The sequence below is a fragment of the Takifugu rubripes genome, chromosome 9, assembly GCF_901000725.2.
Source record: "Takifugu rubripes chromosome 9, fTakRub1.2, whole genome shotgun sequence".
In the NCBI taxonomy this organism is placed as follows: domain Eukaryota; kingdom Metazoa; phylum Chordata; class Actinopteri; order Tetraodontiformes; family Tetraodontidae; genus Takifugu; species Takifugu rubripes.
Genome location: NC_042293.1, coordinates 2679809 through 2699436, shown reverse-complemented (window position 1 = coordinate 2699436; position 19628 = coordinate 2679809). Strand labels below are relative to the sequence as shown.

The window sequence follows — 19628 nt, the reverse complement described above, 5'->3', positions numbered from 1 at the left end:
TGTCTGTAGTTAGGCTAGCATCTCGCTACGTTCTGTTGAATGTCAAAAGCTGCTTTTCCACTGATCGATCCACACTCGTCACATATTTAATAATGTATTTTAGCATTGTTACCCTGAACGAACAAAAATGAGTGTGCCGCATGATGATCTAACCTGAAAACGCAGCTGTTTGCTCTTCTTTTACGCAGCAGGTTCTTGTGATATCAAGTTACCAACTTATTGGTCATTGTGATTGTTTACTTCCTCATTTGTGTCCGAACACATTATTTGTGTTCCGTGTCGCCACTTTAAATGCTCCGCTAACAGCTAGCACATTAGGCTCGATATTTAAAGATTGCTTTCCTCGTCTCGTGCGAATGACTCTGACCTTAGGAATATATCATGAAGAGTTTCCTCACAAATATATGAAATATTGAAAGCTGGGGGGAACAAACGATGTAATAATACACATGCAGATTTCGCTGAGGTGGCAGAACGTTTCTGCTTTGTTTGCCAGAGTTTGCAGCCTCTGGTATGATCCTGGATAATTAAACACACACACAAAACCACGTATGATGACAGCTAGGTCAGATTGTGGCCTACATTGTCTCTCAGTCACAGCAAGGGTAGAAAAGAGACCAGAAGAAAAGATGCTGGGATGATAAAAGAAAGAGAGCAGCAGATGGGGCGGCACCAGCGCTCCACTAATGACCCGGCTGGAGCGTGCGCCCCGGTTGGCGTTTGCGTTGAAGAACATTCTAGTGACAACCTCACTGCAGAGGCAGGCGGGGAGAGTCCGGCCAGCAAGAGTCGACGGCATAAACATGCGTAAACCTGCAGGGCTGTTCCTGCAATCTGCTAAACACCGAGAACCCTTGAGCTGCTGAGGCACAAAGGAGCCCTCAGATCTGGCCTTGATTCACATATTATTCAATAATTAAGGCTGCGAGAAACTTGACATTTTGAGTTCGGCTCAAGAACACAACGGTGAAGATGACAGACTCCCAGTCCATGATGAAGGCTGTCCCTCAAGATTTGATCAGTAATGGGCTCCGTTCCTATGCAGCATCCCAACAGCCAACAGAAGTAAAAGAATAATGACAGCATGTCTCGTTCCCAGTGCACCTGCAGCAAAGGCTGATCAGGATTACGGGCCCAACCATAAATGCCATGAAAGCAACGAAACTTTTAAAGAATCCTTCCTTCATTCATTCATGCTGGCCACAGCGTTCACCATTAGCCTGCAGACAGATGTTTGTTGTGACCGTCTGTACATTATAGTCAAAAAGAGCCTTAAAAATGGCAGCTAGTTCATTTTTCTGTGCAGCTGCTGACTTGCAAATTGTGAAAACCCACAATTTTTTGAAACTCGACTCTACTATTATCGCGTATGATCAGCCATAACCCATAAAAAAGGTTAAAATAAAAAAAGTTTTACTTTTTAAATGTGTCTAAATGTGCATCTGATAGGCCGGTTTATGATCAGTAATCATTCATCTTAATGAAACTGTGATGCCTGCAGCTCATTAGACAGGGACTTCTTAATTAAATAGCATAAAATACTTACAGTGTATACAGTTCAGTAGAGAAAACACCCGAAACAAGACGATTTTAGTACTTTAAGTAATCAAATTACTGAAGAACAACTCGTAAAAACGCTGCTGCATTTCTGTAAGTTAATTTACACCGAGCTGTCTGCTGATTATCACCACTCCTATAGATTGCAATTTACAAGAATCGATTTTCACGCCTCCTGTTCATGGGCCACATCGCGCTTTTCTGCCAGGGCCAACTGGTTTCACAGGGAGGAAATGGAGCAGAACGAGCTCCAGAAGACTCCCTGTAAAACTATTTCTCTTCTTGAAGCAGCTGCACCCCCCGCCCTGGCCACAGCCGACGGTGACAAACTGCTGCGTGTGCCCCGCAAACATTAATCACGCAACTGTATTTGTGTGACTGCCTCCCGCCAGAGGACCAGTGGCGCACCAGTGAAACCGACCCACCTCCCAGTTCCCACCGCGTCCACATCTTAAGGAAACAAAAGGAAACGTCATCCGCCGCTCCAAATTGGATTAGACGCGCTTGTACTTACATGAGCTGAGTCGGAAACTGGGATCCCAAACACCCGTGCTGGAACAGCAGGGACAGGAACACCCACAGCCGTGCCCTGTAGGTATCCATTGTGGAATAAAAAAAAGAAAAGAAGAAAAGGACAGGGGCTGGAGGGGGATTCCCCAACGTGCGTGAGCACCAAACGCGTTTTTACGCCGCGCCGCTGGAGCGGTGACAGCAGGAGCGGCAGGAGCGGCAGATTAACCAACAGACGCCTCTAATCTGATCACCCGGTCATCAGGCTCTAACAGGTACTGAAGCTCTCTCTCCCTCCCTCTCTCTCTCTCTCTCTCTCTCTCTCCCTCTCTCCTCTCTCTCTCTTCCTCCTCCTTTTCAGTCTACATCACACATGCTGCTGTTATGTTATGCATGATTTCTATATTGCAGACGCAGGCTGTAGGACGGAGATCAAAAATGATAGAAAATAAATATGTTTATTTACGTGTGCGCGCACGCTCCTCTTTCTAGAAAGAGCCGGCTGAGGGTCTGGCTGCAGGTACCACACACGGAGCTCACGCACCCCTCGCTGAATACTGATGCAGGCTGGCTGTTGCAAAACACCCCGCAACCTTTCATTTCCCTCAACCCAGAGGGGCCAGAAGAATTTACAGGCTTTGATGGCCCGATCTCTGCCAGTCACTATCACTCATGGGGAGGGGTGGGGTGGGGGGGGGGGGGGGGGGGGGCGGTGAGCCGGGAGTCTGTCCCAAGTGGGAATCGGTGCAGTGACAGAGCTATCGATATTGTGTGAAATCTTATGAGCAAGGTACTGTAAGAGGGCCCATGAATCTCAGCGCGATCATTCGGACTTGTTTTGTGAGATTGGATTTGCAGCTGTGTGCTCTGCATCCTAATCTCAGCCGTTAGATAAAGCAGAGCAGAACCCCACACAGCAGCAGCCGAGTCACTCTTCTGGACCTCGCTTTCAAATTCCGAGAGCGCCCATCCTTTTGTTCCCTTTGATTGAATAATTGAAGTGGGGAAATGTAAAGCCGACGTGCGTATGTCCCTGCATGCGCGCGCGTGAGAGAGAGTTTCAGGCCTGGAGGGAGGGCAGGGCACCACAACCGTGATGCTTGGGGATTTGGTTATCAATCGTTGCTTGGCAACCACACACCATCTCTCCTGTCCTCTCACTCTTTGTCTCTCATCAACAGATCTCACCCAGCTCCTGAAGCACTGCACTGTTGCTCTCACTTCCCATCGCATCACCCTCTGCAGCCCCTACACACACACACACACACACACACACACACACACACACGCACCACCACCAGCACCACTACCACCACCCAGAATTTACCTCTTCAGATGCACCGACTGATGGAGGGGAAGTCGGGGACCGGAGACGCGCGGAGGTCATGCCAGGTGAAGGAACCGCGAGAGAGGAGAAGATGGGGAGACTTCGGGCCAGGCGGGCGTTCTGAATCTGATTTCCTCTTTGGAAAAACACAAAAATCAATTGTAAACATCTGACAAAGCAGAAGTGGTGACAGCAGTTCAGCTCGATCGCATTGAAGATAAACACGACACACCCTAAAACTTCTGATAAAAGTAGATTTTGGTCTGGAAAGCTTCCGAATTAGTTAAATATGGACATTTTTCCATTAACAGGCATTCAAACCTAATGTAAGATTTTGTAGATATTTCTTTGCATTGGGCAATGTCGCGTAATTTACCGTTATGGTGGGGTTTACTTGATAAACACTGCCCTCTAGCGGCAATATATAAAACTCACAGACAAAAAATGAGTATACAGTATATACAGTAATTGTTATGTGTTGTAATTTTATTTCCTGATTATAAAATTAAGGGCTTAGTGTGTAACATAAATGAATATAAACTATTTTTAACAAGACTGAATGAGTGCTTCTACATATTAACAGTCCTGCTGGTGTGCCAAACAGAAAGGCATCCTCATAGAAACTGCAGCTTCTCTCTACATTTTTGTGATGATGCGCGCAAAAATGAAAGCAAAATCTTGTTATACGTGTGTCTATTGTGCCTTTATTTGGCAAAATATATCTTTCGGCGGAACTGGCAATCTGGACAGATCACCATATCTGGCAATCTGGACAGATCACCAGTCCATTGCAGGGTAACACAGCAATCACTGACACCATTGCCTCTAAGTAATTATGTTGAATTAATCAACTGAGCAACAGTTGTTCAGGTTACATTAACAATTAGTGACTCTGTCTTTCCTCGGGACTTATTGCCTTATTTAAATCGAGGCTAGATATATATATTATATTGTAATGTCACTATTCTAAGCCCTTTCTTCTTAACGGTTTTGGCTCCATCTAGTGGAAACCGAGAGAATGACATCTATTGTGATCGTTAAAGTTCTTTTAGCACACTATTCACTGTCAAATAATACTCTCACCTGGTTGAAATATGTATAAACATCTGTTTCACGATTCACAATAAATCCCAGGTCGAGTCTGCATGTGTAATATAGCTCTCCTTAATGTTTATTCTTTAGATTCAGGGGAAACATCTTTTTTTCTCCATTTCTTTTTTTTTTTTTTTACCATTTTTACAGAACAATTTGCATAATATCCGAACACATCCTGTGTACAACTACATGACCATAACATCGGATTCTTGCTTTTACACGGTGTGAAAAACAAGACGATTGAACAGGCATATTTCTTTGCAGTCAGCATACAGATAAATCTATACATATTCTCTTTTTTTAACAGAAACCGTCGGCAAAATATACAGACAAACCGTCAACAAAACATGCAACATCCAGAACATAAAGTCTCAGACGACTATCCAGGTTGAATAGATTGTTTTTTAGTTGTTTTTTAGTTTTTTTTTCCCCATCCCATTTGGGTTGCACAGATATTCATTGGTCGACAGCACACGGTTGGATGACACACTCGGCCCCCCTTAAACGACGACACACACGCATTGCTGTACAAGTAAGTCTCTAACTCTTTTCTATTATTACTACTTCTTTTTTTGTCAACACTCACATGCTTCCAGACAATATAAACATCCAGTCTCTGTAAAAAATAAACACTATGTACACCTCAAAGGACTCAAAAGTCACATTCACACCCTCTGTGAACGACGACGAGCGATGGTTTCACGAACACAGGCAACGACTGGTCTGGACACGCACCACGAGGGGTCTGATGGAACACCAGGGGTTAAACAGTCATCACTGGCCACTGAGGGCAAATGTCTAATTGACTCTAATTTTTTTGTACACACACTGATATGTAGACTGTGAGCGTTATTGTTTGTTTTTTTCCTTTCCTCTTCAACCCCCCCCGAGATTGTGCATTGTGTGTAACAACTCCCACATGTCACATCGTCTGCCACAGGTATAAAATGCACAGAAACATGTTTTACCGCCACGTACGCCATAATACAATCCATTCCAGTGCAGAAATACGATACATTTAATCTTGCATGTCGGGACGAGAGACGTGGAAATCAATAATACTCTAGTAAAGTGCACAAGCAAAGAACTTTAGACAACATGAATTATAATTAGGGGGGGGGGATACAGTCAAAGCTGTCTTTCAGCACGGTAAAAATCAAAAGAATCTTCTACTGGACACATTTTCAACAACAAAACATCCATAAAAAACGCACACACTGACGCATTCAGCCACATCTATGTTGCATAGAATTAAGAACCAATGGGGCTGGAATAAACTTAAAAAGAACAATAATGTTAACAAAGATTGGCACAGCAAAACAAATGAATGCATTCCCCTTCCTTAATATATATTTTTTCTCTTCTTGTCAGCCATTGCTGTCAGATTTGAGTGAAATCTTACTCCAAACCTGCTGTTTCTTCTGGACCTAAATATTTGCACCAGCCCTGTCATATAGATATTTAAATATATGTATGTATATATATTTTTTTTAATGAATGGTGGCAAAATGCTTGAAGATGAATACATGGTTCACCCTCACTGCTGTAGCACTGCGACTCGCTTTATTCTTTTTCTTTTATCCTATAAATGTGACCCCCTCGCCCCTGTGCACCTGAGAGAGGGTTTGGCTTCTGGGCAGTGAAAAAGGCCGGTTAACTGGTCGCAACTGGGATCACTGGCACGGAACAGCAGCTCACAGCACATCCAGACGCACCGAGGAACCCGAGAGGAGTATTTTTTTCCCTGGGATTTTGAAGCTATTTTGTGTAAAACCCAGACGAGGGGGGGGTGCGGACAGCGGAATTGCGTCCACGGAGAGCAGGGTGAGCAATACGGACACGGCTTTTTGACATTTAATACCGCGTTGAGTTCTGAACTCTGAGCCGTTTTCCTTGCGCTCCTGTTGGTGGAACGTTGGCTTTCTCGCCCCCCCTCCCCAGTAAACCTCCAGGGGTGCGTCTGTGTGAGAGAAGACCGATGGACGTCTCTGAGCTGAGCTTCCTGCATCAGAACAGACCGGAGAATCCTGCTGGATTGTCAGCACGCCACCTCCACCCCCAGCCTCCATCATATGTTTATGTTTCACGGTATATCGTATTGTCTACAGTAGATTTTCATATATCTCATGTGGGTCTCTGATGGTCTGAGTGTGATATTTGCAGTTTTATCTTCAGCTCCTCAAAGTCATCCTTCTGACTATGGCTGCTCTTTGTCATGTACCTTTTTAAACATGAAACAGAAAGAAAAAAGCCGAAATGTCCTTGTCAATAAACCTTTCACGGATCTCCACATGCACCACACCCAGTTGGACATAACCCAGGTGACGCCCATATGAGGAAAAGAAAAGAAACGTTCATATCGGACTAAAGGAAGGACTGCAAATTGAATCTATCTCCTTCCCCCAGTTGTGACGTTAATCTTCTGAATCAGACGTCCGAGCCCCATGGAGCTGCCGATCTGCTGAGTCTTCATGTCCTCGTCGAGGATCTCAGGGGTTGGTCTGAGTGGAGCTGACGAACAGCTTGTGCCAGCTCACCACCCTCTTCCTCATGTCCACCTTGTCCAGCCAGATGTAGGCCTCCCCTATCAGGGTCTTCTTCATGAACTTGCCTCCGTTGGATACCAGGAAAAGCTGCAGAGCCGTTAGAGAAGACACAGCCTCTTATCCACCCACAAGAACCACTCAGCAAGGCCATTCGAATATAATTACGCCTGTTTATATGTTCAACATTTCTTTTATTCGTCAGTAAAGCTCCCTCTGAATAAAGGAAGCAGTTTTAAAGCCTTTAGCTTAAATTAGCATTGATGAGCAATTCCCAGTGGGAACGTTTTCGCGCTGCCAGCCGTACCTGGATGGAGTGTCCGGTGGGGTTGAGCGGGAACCGGAAGGTCTCGTTGAAAGACGGCTCTCTGTCATGTCGGCACACTCTGGTCTTCTTCTTGATGATCCTCTTCTGAGTAGCGACGTTCACCACATACAGCTTGACATATAGATCTGAGGGGAACGGGGATGAAAAAGGGATGAGTGAAGCGACGGCTGCTGAAGCAACCGTGCTCGTGCACACATACCTGGTAGGTGGTCCGGGCTCTTAAACTTGTAGGTGATGTTTCTGCATTGAAGGATCTCCAAAACCAGCTGGTCCCCCTCTGTCTTCACCTCCTTCTTGAGAGCAACTTTAATCTCCCCCATCACTTGTGTTTTGCCACCTGAAATGATAAAAGACATCAAAGATCCCTGACCCTCAGCTGCACAGCGGTTTCCAGGCCAATGACGCCCTCTGACTCTGCTCCCGATCGAAACTAGAGCCGGAGGGTCGGCCTGATGACACCTGAGCTGCGTGAAAGGCAGACAGCGCGTGCAATTGGGTGGCAAGCACTCCCCTCCTCTCATCTCCAGCCAATGGTGGACTTGTTCCACAGGGAAAATATTGGAGTAAACGCCCTGATTAAAAGGCCTTCAGCCACATTGGGGTAAGCAGCTTATATGGTTGGAAAAAAGCGAAATAAGTGTCATTATACAATCTGTCCAGCAGAGGGAGCCATACGCCGTTCATCCATCCTTCCCTTTCCTGTTAACTTCAAATTGTCCCTAATTACAGGGGAACTGGAGCAGATTCCAGCCAATTCCAATATTCATCCCAACATCCAGAGAAGGAAAAGAAACACTTGACATTGTGGTGTGACTTGGAATGTACCTTCATTTTCTGGAGTTCCCAGATGGAGTTTGTCAGTGCCGTTGGGGATAGTCTTCCCACTGTAACACACAGCGAATATTACACACTGCAGTAGCTGAAGCGTTGCCCTGCTGTTTACGAGCTAAATAAATACATTCTTAAAGCTCTTACATGCGTGGGACTTGAAAAATGGCGCTGTCTACTCCGGTGCCCTCGCCGTCGTCCTCATTGATGCTCCCGAAGGCGTCGCCCACAAGGCTCGGGGCGGAGAGCACCACTGACCCTGAGACGTCGCTCAGTCTGTGTCCCGGTCCTGATGGAGGGAAGCGTGAGAGCGGCTGTGAGGACGCGTCCGACCGACACAAGACCGTCTGCACTGGTGATTGTCACCACAGATGCACGCACGGCTAAGAGATACGCTGAAGCGCCGCCTGTCACACATATCTTTACACATGTATCAGGGACGGCAGTTTGGCCTGTAACCTGGCTTCAATGCTGAACCAAACATGACAATGTGAATGTTCTTTTGCAGGTTTTAATCATCCGCTCGTTCATTCATCAGTGAACGCTCACACAGAGGGTAAGAGTATGATTAGCAGTGAGGAGATGACGTCACATTTGCTGCCAAAGGGTGACTAATAGTAGCTGGAGTTTGTGTGAAAGCTAATATATGTTTAAAAAACCGACACGCATGCACATTCTCAGACATTCATGAAAGCCATTACAAACGATTAGCAGGGTTCATCAATCTTATGGAATGTTTAGGTTAACGTTGATTGAATTATATTGCGTATTTGAGCATCTGTTGGTGCTGTTTTCCTATGTTGCCTCACCTTCCCTGGACACTTCTCTTCCTCTCAATGGGCGGTCAGTGCAGTGAGCGTCTTGTGGACGTTTGCACATCTCCGCGTGTCTGTCTTTCTCGGTTTGACTGCGTCAGCCTCACTTTTGTGTCCCCTTTGTTTAAGGCAGTGGGTTGGGGAGGGGGAGGCAGGGAGAGGAACCTGGGTGCCGTGTATGTGTGTGTGTACGAGCATGTGCGTTTAGGTGACGTTCTTTTCAACTGGCCGACGCATTCATGTCATGTCATGCAGACGGCAGCATCGCAAAGTCCTCGGTGGCCAGGGAGCAGCAGCCAGGGGGGTTGCAGGTGCATGCTCAGGTAGCTCTGATGCTGAGCGAGGTTCTCTCACAGGGGCCACGACGCCAGGGCTTTAGTTTTAAGACATTACTCATGAACACGAATGGATGTTTGACTCATGTTAAAATGCCACAGGAAAGACAAATTTGCCATCCCCAGGTTGGTTTCTACACTGGGACTGGAGGTCTGTACACTAAGAATCTGTAGAAACCACATTTATGGGATTGGCACATGCAGAATTTATGTAACGGCAGAGGGGTTTGGGCTTGAATTTTGGAATTAATTAAACGTTGAGAGAGTAAAAACTTTAATAGGCTACTGTGCGCTCTAATATTCTGTACAAAGAGATGATTTTCTTTGTGTATAATATCCTTAGTGTGCTAATTAGACCTGAACAAACAGACAAACCAAAACATTAACTAGGAACATGTATTACGAGAGAGAAAATCTAATGCTGAATATACTTACAATTAAAAGGAAGTATTCAACTCCTTAAAGTTACATCATAGCTTCCACCCTGGACTTTTAAATACTGTATGTGCATCCTTAAATTTTGCGATATCTTGTTTAGTATGTATTTAGTAAAATTTAATGAATGACTAAGAATCAATTGGTTGTAAAAGTGAGTAAACAAAGTAATCGACATGAATAATACTCATAGAATGTGATTATTAACCTTTTAGTTTCAAATTAAAGCTTGAATCAAGTATGAGTTCAAACACTTATTCAGGTTTAGATCTCCTTTTCCAGCCTTGATTTTAGTGACTAATTTAGTGAAGACGATCCAAAACAGATCGCTTTGCCCTCAGAACAATAGGACGAGGAGAACACCACACACAGCAGGTCTTGAGTGGAGAGTAACGACATGCGAGAGAAAGGAAGCAAGTCGCCGGGCGTGTTAAGGGTAGGGGGGGGATTTACTTGGTTGCAGGCAAGACTGTTGCACAGCAGCCTCAGCAGCAGCTATGGCTATCCCAGCATCCTCAAGGTGGGCCTGAGTGACGCTGCTCTTGCTTTGGCTTCGTGAAGGCCCGTGGGAGCGCAGCTGGCCGTCGGAGGAGGACTTGGAGCTGCCGGAGCTGCTGTGGGATTTCTCTAAAGGCATCATCTGTAGGTCTGAAAGGAGACCAGACCCGACAAATGAACTCCATTACAGCCCCTTAATGTTGTTTTTTCTGCTCCACGGTGGCAAATACATGGAATTTAATTATAGGCGTCAAAAAATGATTCGATTATTTATCTCCATAGTAGCAGCCAGGGTTTCTATGGCAACAGACTGACCACATAATGGAATTTGGAAAATTGGAAACCTGCTGAAAATGATGCGTCATGATTCAGGATGGTTAGGGAATAATTGTGCTAACGTGATTATACCTTTGGCTGGATCAGGGAAAATTCCATGGCTTCTGCTTTTAATGACAGAGTTTTTAGGCGAGTCCTGACTCCCGTCCCCTTGCCCGGGTGCTTGACCCAGTCCGAAATTTTGCCCAGGCCCCAAACTGGACATGTAGCCGTGGCCTTGCCCATGACCCTGACCTGACCCGGGTCCCGATGGGCCCTGAGCAGGGTGGACTCTGCTGTGCTCGATGCTCTCGCTCTGTTCCTTCAGAGGCAGCCAGCGAGGGACGTTGTCGAGCTGGGCGGTGTTGGACAAGTCGATCAGCACCTGAGAGACAACGGACGCAGGAGACATGCGACGTCACTCCAGATCAAACACTGATCCCCACGAGCCATCCACACAAAGGAAGGAGAATTAACCGAAGACCAAAGGATTTGAAGGGCCTTTCCAAAGCTCAGAAGCATCAGGGAAGACAGAAGAGGGCAAAATAAAGCAAACACAAGCAGATTTGACAATTCAAACATCCTAAAAAACACTCACTTCCCCGAGGAAGTCGTTGGAGGAGGATCTGTCATAGTCCCACACTGTCACCTCCAGCGTCTTTTTCTTCAACTGAACAAAAAGAGAGGAGAGGAGGACAGAAGACGGGAGACTGTCATGGCGGATCCTGTGAGAGTGTGGGCACAGCGTCCCTGCTCATTTGCATCCGGGGGCGTAGGAAGCACAAGACAGCTCCAGCACGCTATGTTTGTGTGCACAACAGCGAGGCTTCCAGGAGGAAGGCCATACTGTAGTCAGCCACGCAGGTGAAACTCTACGCTGGCTTCATTCACTGTCGCGTGCGTCCGTTTATGCGTCTTGGTGTAAGTGGGAGGAGCCAGAAACATTCACTAATACGGCTGCAGTGTTGCCATTTCTACCCTGTCCTGGTCGGCGAGGAGATCAACCCCAAAAGGAGTTGAATCATCTGCCAAATAAAGACGCTATCACTCCTTTCACGAACATTTTTCTGTTAGATTGCAGAAAATGCTGATGAATTAAGACTTATGGGCACCAATAAAAGGTTGAGCAAGAATTCAGGGAACAGAAGCGGTGTGTGTGTGTGTCTTTTGTACTTGCTCATATTGAGTAGGAAATCTCACATTCTACATTTTTAGGAAGTGAGGACATTTTAGCTGGTTCTCACAACCTCAAGGGACTATTTGAGGGTTAAGATTGAGGTTGGAGCTTTGTTTAGGTCACGATCAGGTTTATGGACACCTTTGGAAGTCTGCAGAAAGACAGAAGTTCAAAGATGCTGAGGTGTGTGTGTGTGTGTGTGTGTTTTACTCAGTACCTGCTCTAAATGAATGTTCTTGTAGATAACGGTCTGGTTCCACTCTGGGTTCATGGTCTTCTGGGCGTACCTGGTCCTTCTCTTGTTATCAGCACTGCGGGTTATAATATTCAGAGCAGCTGTCAGCAGTAAAGTTAAAATTGCCCTTTTCTGGCCTCACCCCCAAATAACAGCAAACATTAAAGGAAATAAAAAGAACTAGACTAGTTTGAATAAATGCTTGGAAGAAAAATGTCTGGAACACATCAGAAAACAAATATAAACATGGCTTATTAAAATAAAATACTGGCTTGTGTAAAACAAGATGCTAACATCAGAGCAAGAAGCAGAGGAGAGTTTAAACTGCGAGGCACTGAGGGGGAGAAAGCGATGGCTGGTGTGTGCCTAAACACCATAAAACAGAGATAAGTGGGCAGATAATTGGACGTACAACAGAGGCAACAACAGAAGGATGGAGGGGGGGAAAAAAAGAAACGCTGGAGAACCCAGATTTACAGACAGCAAATCATAACACCAACTAAAAGCAAAGATCAGCACCACGCTACCTTGCATTCTGGACAACCATGACTTGTCTGAGGGAGCCCAGAAGAGGAAGAGGAGGGCAGATATCACAAACAAGAAAAGCAAAAAACACAAAGAAACAGTCAGAGCTCAAAGAAAAGGCAATAAAAGGATAGAGAGCTGAGGCAATCAATATTCTCCGCAGGGCGTCTCTGGTTTTACTCCACGGTACTCTAAGCTTGTGATGCACGTCCAAACCCTGATGGTGATTCCATTTTACACATAGGTCCAATTGACTATTTGATATAGCATGACTGCACTAATGTAAGGGCAGCGTCTTTCAACGTGCCCCCGCTTGAGTTTTGAGACCTGTGCAGCATGTAGGAGGTATAATCTCATAAACAGGTCTGATGGAGTCATTATCTAAGAGCAGATACTGTTACAGAGCAGCTAAAAGCGTATCGATTCGACGTGTGTGGAGACATAGAGCGAGATAAGGAGAGGAGGCCGGTGCCACCACACAAGAGAGCCAGACCAAAATACGCCGGAGCACAGAGCCAGTGAATGCACCGTGTTTGTGCGAATCGAGGGGGGGACCGGTGTGACTGCCTCATGTCATCGTATCCATTCTCATTCTCTCATACAAACAGAATCAGTTAGTCAGTTCCAAAACTGCGCCGTGGATACAAGGTCAGAAAGAAAAGAGGGAATAGACGACCAGACAGACACAGAAGCAGAAAGGGAGACACAGAACGGATATTCTGGAGGCCTCGCAAAAGAGCGGGAGCTCACCCTCGCCCAGGTAAGAGGTAAACCTTGACAAAAGGGTCCGAGTAACTGTCGTTGTCCCTCGGGGCCAGGTTCCTGGCCTGCAGCACATGGACAATCAGGTTTCCCAGGTGCCTGTCGTAGTTGATCTGGAGCTGAGGGAAAGCAAGCACATGGGGATGAGAGAGAACGAGAGAGAGACAGAGAGAGACGGAGAGAGAGAGCGCTCCAACATCTGCTGGAAAACAAAAAACGATTTAATAATTTGTGTATTTAAATACCTGAATTTCTCCTGTGATGGAATGAGGAGCCTTCATCAACTCCGATGGCTGCAAGGACAGAAAAAGTGTGAAAGAGACAGAGCAGCAGTAGATACATGAGGACAATGGACAGTTTCTATAAAGCCCTGGATCAGGAATCACCCGCAGAAAGCTGACAGCAGCAGCGTGCAAACGACTGAAAATGACCATCATCAATCATTTGAAGCGTTTATGCTGAGGTTAAACTGTGTGTTTATTTTACTCTGTCCCAAAATGGGACTTGATTATGAAAGGACAGAAACTCGCATACTGTAAGAGAATATAATCCTCTTTAAATCCCCCCCTTTTGGGGATAATTTTTGCCTAAGTAGCAAGTGTGGAACTGCGCAGACAAATGGAACATAAAAGCAAAAGGAAAGTCAAGGAGTTGACATATTTTTGTGCAGATTCAAATGTACGGACTCATCGTCTTTGATTTTTTTTTACACTCAAACCACACTGACTTGAGTTTGAACTCTTAATCTTCTACAGGGCTGTAAGTCATGTTAATTAGGGTCAGCCCCCACTGGCGTTCTGCTGGAGGTTAGAAGAAGCTGTTTTAAAATACATCAGTTTAAAAAGGATACATTTATTGAATGTATTTATGTGTTTCTACACCAAAATGTTCCAGGTTTGCAATTATCTATTAAATAAAGCTAAGGGCAGAACCCTTGAGTCACATGACCTTCTGTGTATAATATTCTTGTCCATAGTCTGCTCATGGTAATCATCTCACAACCAAATTCTATACCTTAGACCTCTGTTTCTTGTTGATGGCGGGGGACGCAGGCTGGCCAGGGCTCGGTACGCCGCTGGAGGCTGCCGACCCCGCTCCCGAGTGGAGGAGGGCGGAGCGCTCGAGCGCAGACAGCACGCCCAGACCCCCGGACCCAATCCCCGGTCCGACCATCCCGGGAGCCTGTTGCTGGGAAACCTTCTGCAGCTCTGCGGCTAACTGCTTCGGGTCCACACCAGGGGAACGCTGCCCACCTGCGCAGACAAATGGTTGCACTGATTGACGCAGCACGAGAGGGTTGGGAAAGAATGCGTCGGCACGTGCACGCATTCAGACTCGTACATACCAGCCTTAAGCTGGACGTGGTGCTCCAGGGCTTGTGGGTGCTCAGGGTCGGACAGCATATTCAGGTCACTGGATCCATACAGGAAATTGATGATTATATAACAACCAGTGTGATTTCAGCCTAATCAGTCACAGAGTGATATTTGTCAGATGGTCAGATGCGGAGGACGGTGAGGGCGGCGTGCATCAGTGCAGGGAGGCCATATTGCAGATAAATATGAAGATTGCAGTGGGACAGAGAGGTAAACGATGACAGATGGAACTCACAGCCTGACGCACAGCTCCACCTCTGCGCACGGCTGGCCGATGATGCCCTGCACTTCTTCATAAGTCTTGGCTGTCAGAGGGATCCCATTCCATTCCAGCACCTGCATGCCTGCGGTGAGATGGAAGGAAAGGATATGGAGGGGAGAAAAACGATTCAAAGGTCAATCCTCAGAACTCTTCACCTCTGCGCTGCTGTACGTCCATTTATCTACAGCTGATATGGTTTTAAAGCAATAAACTCAATTTCAGTTTAGCCTTTTTACACACACCGCGCACGCACGCACACACACACGCGCGCGCGCACGCAAACACACACCAACAGAGGAAGTAACCTGAATGTATTTCTTTCTCATTTCTAATTAGTCGACCAAATACTATCCATCCACACAAAAGACTGACAGACAGGCAGGCAGGCGGACGGACGGACGGACGGACAGACAGACAGACAGACAGACAGACAGACAGACAGACAGACAGAAAGGCAGGCAGGCAGGCAGGCAGGCAGAGAGAGTAACCCAGTCTTTCTCATTTGTATTTTGTCTAACACTTTAATTTGGAACAATGATTAATCACTATAAATCCAATTACAATATGAAACGTCTTTACCAATGACATTGAAAGATCAGAGCGCATCAAACTTTAGGACTCACACACAAATGTGTTTTCTGGATGAGATTTCTGCGTAAGAAAGGATTGAGCAGCTGCTGTGACAGCAGAGTTGAAGTCACGTCCTTACATCCTTCAGCACTAAACCAGTGCTCATTTAGATTAGTCCCACTGTGCTCGCCATGAAATTCACCACATCCGTCTCTGCTTTATTTCTCCTTTCACCCGAAGGCATGCTCTCTTCATATCCATGTTCAGTGAAACATAAATAACACATTTGCATAACTAATAACGCAAACAAGAGACTTTTCCCTCGTATTACTTTAGAAGATGAGCCCAGATTCACTATAGATGGTACACCCTTCACCCCCCCCTCTCATGGGCATTAGCAATGTCATGGCAGAGGCCACGGAGGATTCACTATCACAGACAGACAATGGAGCCAGTTTAGGCTAAAAAGATGGAATGGAGGATCCCTCTGAAAAATCATATTAAATAATGTGAGGAATGAAATTGCTGAGATAAAGACTTGGCCTGTTTTTTTGCATGTGTGTGTGTGTGTGTGTGTGTGTGTGGTGCTAAATTTAACATCATGACTAACAGCCTGCTTCTGCAGAGGGTTAGTTTACAGACGTTTGTTGCGTTTAGAGGTTGCAGACAGAAACCTTTTGCATGTCTCTACTGAAGATTCAGGCAGGTTTACTGAAGGAGCACAAGCTTTGAAGTTAATACTCCTTTAAGGCGTTGGTGTCAACACAGGGAAAGAAACATGGATGATTTACGCATCTACTTTTACCTTCTACAACTTTTCCTGTTTGTTCAGCCACACCTCCGGGGAAAACCTTGGCGATGTAGGCTCCACATTCCCTTTGCCTCCCTGGAATCTCCTTTCCTCCGACCACACGAATCCCCAGTCCATTTCCTGCAGGAAAATCAAATATCAGCTAGCAAAGTAATGATTGTAAACGAATTAAGCCATGAAAGACCGCATTAGCCTGACCTGACACTCTGGTGTCCTTCGGGTCTTTCGTTAGCTTGATCCGGACATGAGGACAGGCATAAGGAACCAGCTTCATCTGTGAGACAGTTGGAACATGAGACGTGTTTAATAGTGATTCCTTTCTGAAAACATAGTGGAAAATTTGGAGAAAACAAAACCTCACCTGTCTTCTATCTGCCTGTCTTGGATGTCCTTCTCTTGGCTTATCAAACCAATCAGTGTCTTCTCTCCTCAGATGGTAGGCTACAACAGGAAGATTTCATCAACAAAATATAGTAAGAACACATTTGGGTGCCTCTGCAGCTTCTATGATGACTACTGTTACTACCACCATTACTACCACTGCTTCTCCTTCTAGTATAGGTACTACTAGTTGAACAGTATCTAAATCTTACCTTTAACTTACATTGTGGGTTTTAGTACACTTACTAGAGACTTATGGACCACCAGACAGCAACTGTGAAGCTTGTTAAGTAATTTTAAAGTGTGCATTGAAAAAGGCAGCCGTACTGGGGAAAAAACTGTTGAAAAATTGGGCTTAAATTTGCGGTTCAGTGGCACAACTAATGACAAAATTTGCCCAAGTTTCAAATGACGCTTTTCATCTTGTCAGCATTACTTATCAGACGCAGAAGCAGTGATGAGGAGAAACGGCCTGATGTAAATGTGTGTTGAACAATTTGGTTGTCTAATTTCCGAGTTTCATAATCCAGTAGCATTTTTGGTAAGAAATCTTCAGCCTTTTTGCCACCGAATGACAATTACGAACTACCAACCTAGCATCATCACACACAACACACACTTCCTTTATGAAAACGTGCATGAACATGAATAGCCTTTTGGGAATGGGTCTAATTGTCTTACAGAACCAATGTGACGTGTCATCATTCCAGAATGAGATTGTCAAAATAAAAAGTCGTTAAGATGGTGGTTCATTCCAAAATGGATCAGACATGTCAACGGCATGTCAACTACAAAAGATCTGCTAAATGACATGTATTATATACTGAGATTGAGATGTGGATCATTCCAGAATGAGCCTGATATGTTTACAAAATCAATCAAATGGCCAGAGCCATGAAGCGAGGCATGGAGGCAAACAGTCTCTATCGGCACTATGTGGAAATTGGAATGCTCTCTCACCTTCTATATTCCAGTTTGGGCCTCCAGCTGGGGTACAAGGTTATATATAATTTTCAGAAGCTTGTCCAACATAATTTCATTAATCTGACAGACTACAGCTGAGCTATATTTAGTAAGGTTCTTAATCAAACTTCAGCACATGCAGCAAAAGCAGACTTTTATGGCTGGACAAGACCACATGGGTACACTGCTAGCGAGTAAATACACAAATTCAAGCCAAAGCATTGTAGGGCACAATGAACAGATTTTTATAAAAGGAAGCAGGCTTGTACTGTAGTGTATAAATATTAAGAGCCATTAATTGGTGAAAGTTGAAGCCATTAAACCTTTTTTTGCAAGTAAGACACATTAATGTGTTTGATACTTCAACAAACCGTCCATCATATTTGTTAAAAGCTAGCATTGACTTATTAAGTGCTGCAATGGAGATGATTAAATGTAGCCAATTCCAATAATACTAAAAGTAAAAATAATTATAATAACAAGATTAAGACATCAAGAAATTTACTGTAGTTTACATTTTGTTTTGTACTGGGTAAAATAAAGATCCAATAGGTCCTAATACATTATTTTTTGCATCGTGCTAGTAAATAAATTAAAAGCCAAATCATCGTCCAAATCAGGCAAGGGCCCTCTTGTACGATTGCTGTGTCATTCTGACAGGTAGAGTATAACAGCAACGATGAATTCCTTTGGAAAAGAATTAACTAAGCTGTAGTAATTCAACACTATCAATCTCACTGTTACTGGTACATGTCAATATTGGCTGTCAATCACTGTGACACAGACATCTCATAGAGCAATGAGACATCCAGAGCAACAACCAACAAGCAGAAAACATAGATTTTATTGAGATGGAAATGGAAAACATGTATCGCACAACATGCAAGAACTCAAAGCTGGATACAGACAAATTAAAAATATATAACTGCAACTACGATATTTTACAAATGGTAAACAGGAATCAATCTAAATTTTTATTTTATCATAATATGTCACTGCATAGCGGGGTATTGAGGGGAACTCCTCATTATTGACGGGATTGGTGACACAAATGTACTCCATAAACCCACGGTAGGTGTGAGTCAGTTATATATATATTTCTTAACAACTATTTAGGCTACAGAAGTCGCTGTTCATGCTAAAGACTGATGTACAGTGTAACTTTCTTAGGTGATCATCTAGTTCTAAAAAAACCCTATTTCACTCTACAAGATCATTCAAAAATAGGAAGTTAAAGTACTTCAGAGGTTTGCTTGTCTTTGCAAAAAGGTTTCAATAGCTAGGACATTACTAAATTAACATATTAATCTCTATTCATGGCATAAAACAAACATCTTTAGACATTTACCTTTGTTTTATACTGTGAAGGACAAAACATCAAAGATCTGTTTCTTAGTTTCTGGTTCACCACAGGCTTACTATTCAATGTCCTATGTTGTCATGACATAACTATATATGCAGGAGTACATCCTCAGGAGTGTGGATACAAACTGGGTATATTTTAATCATATATGTCCACATTTGCAACTTAAGGAATAAGGCAGTTATGACGTTAACACGTGTGAGAACAGTTCAAGTTCCGGGATATTTGTGTTATCACAGAGGTAAATTACCATTTAAGGGCTGCATCTATCAGTAAGCATGTATCGCTTGCCTTTTGTGCTCCAGTAAGTTTAGAAAATTAAAAGACTTAGCATGCAAATGAAGTCGCAGAAACACGGAGAGAGGTGAGTGGTACATACATAAACACAGCCCATCAGAGTGTTATGTATCAGACGGTCAGATATACAAAGGAAAAGTGACAGCATGCAGAAAAACTGTTTAGATAAAGGGGGGAATAAAGTAATGAAACTCCAGAAGCAACTTGCAGCAGATTTTTTTGATAAAAAGAACCACTTAATGCATAAATTCAGACCACTTAGCATTAGCATGCATGAAAAGCTGGTCCACAGAGTCAAGTTGGTGTAAAAGTCTTAGCCT

General features: G+C 44.5%; 2 protein-coding genes and 1 long non-coding RNA gene across 9 annotated transcripts in view; 1 reads left to right on the top strand and 2 right to left on the bottom strand.

Moving 5' to 3' along the window:
• LOC101064543 (voltage-dependent calcium channel subunit alpha-2/delta-1) overlaps positions 1-2202 on the bottom strand; it is a 42387-nt gene extending 40185 nt beyond the window's left edge. For 6 of the 7 annotated variants that reach the window (XR_003889674.1, XR_003889673.1, XM_029842280.1 and 3 more), the window contains exon 1: positions 2072-2202. Coding sequence is in view for 4 of the 7 variants with exons in the window: in XM_029842280.1 (XP_029698140.1) it covers positions 2072-2160 (89 nt within the window). In the remaining 3 variants the exon portion in view is untranslated. Of the gene's footprint in view, positions 1-1546; positions 1643-2071 lie in introns of those variants that run through there. The other variant, XM_029842283.1, reaches the window with a different exon arrangement.
• A 1-nt stretch (position 2203) lies between these two features.
• Positions 2204-3944, top strand: LOC115251120 (uncharacterized). The gene is made up of 2 exons (XR_003889675.1): positions 2204-2342; positions 3249-3944. It is a non-coding gene; the product is annotated as an uncharacterized lncRNA (long non-coding RNA).
• Positions 3945-4896: 952 nt separating this feature from the next.
• Positions 4897-19628, bottom strand: part of pclob (piccolo presynaptic cytomatrix protein b) — a 44735-nt gene continuing 30003 nt past the window's right edge. The window contains exons 18-36 of the mRNA XM_029842048.1: positions 17646-17672; positions 16666-16745; positions 16503-16578; positions 16299-16424; positions 14897-15005; positions 14631-14698; positions 14300-14538; positions 13531-13578; positions 13274-13404; positions 12526-12552; positions 11981-12074; positions 11185-11256; positions 10680-10971; positions 10227-10421; positions 8336-8477; positions 8186-8244; positions 7560-7697; positions 7340-7485; positions 4897-7122 (exon numbers count right to left, since the gene is read on the bottom strand). Of these exons, the coding sequence (XP_029697908.1) occupies positions 6979-7122; positions 7340-7485; positions 7560-7697; positions 8186-8244; positions 8336-8477; positions 10227-10421; positions 10680-10971; positions 11185-11256; positions 11981-12074; positions 12526-12552; positions 13274-13404; positions 13531-13578; positions 14300-14538; positions 14631-14698; positions 14897-15005; positions 16299-16424; positions 16503-16578; positions 16666-16745; positions 17646-17672 (2213 nt within the window). The 3' untranslated portion in view covers positions 4897-6978. The remainder of the gene's footprint in view (positions 7123-7339; positions 7486-7559; positions 7698-8185; positions 8245-8335; positions 8478-10226; positions 10422-10679; positions 10972-11184; positions 11257-11980; positions 12075-12525; positions 12553-13273; positions 13405-13530; positions 13579-14299; positions 14539-14630; positions 14699-14896; positions 15006-16298; positions 16425-16502; positions 16579-16665; positions 16746-17645; positions 17673-19628) is intronic.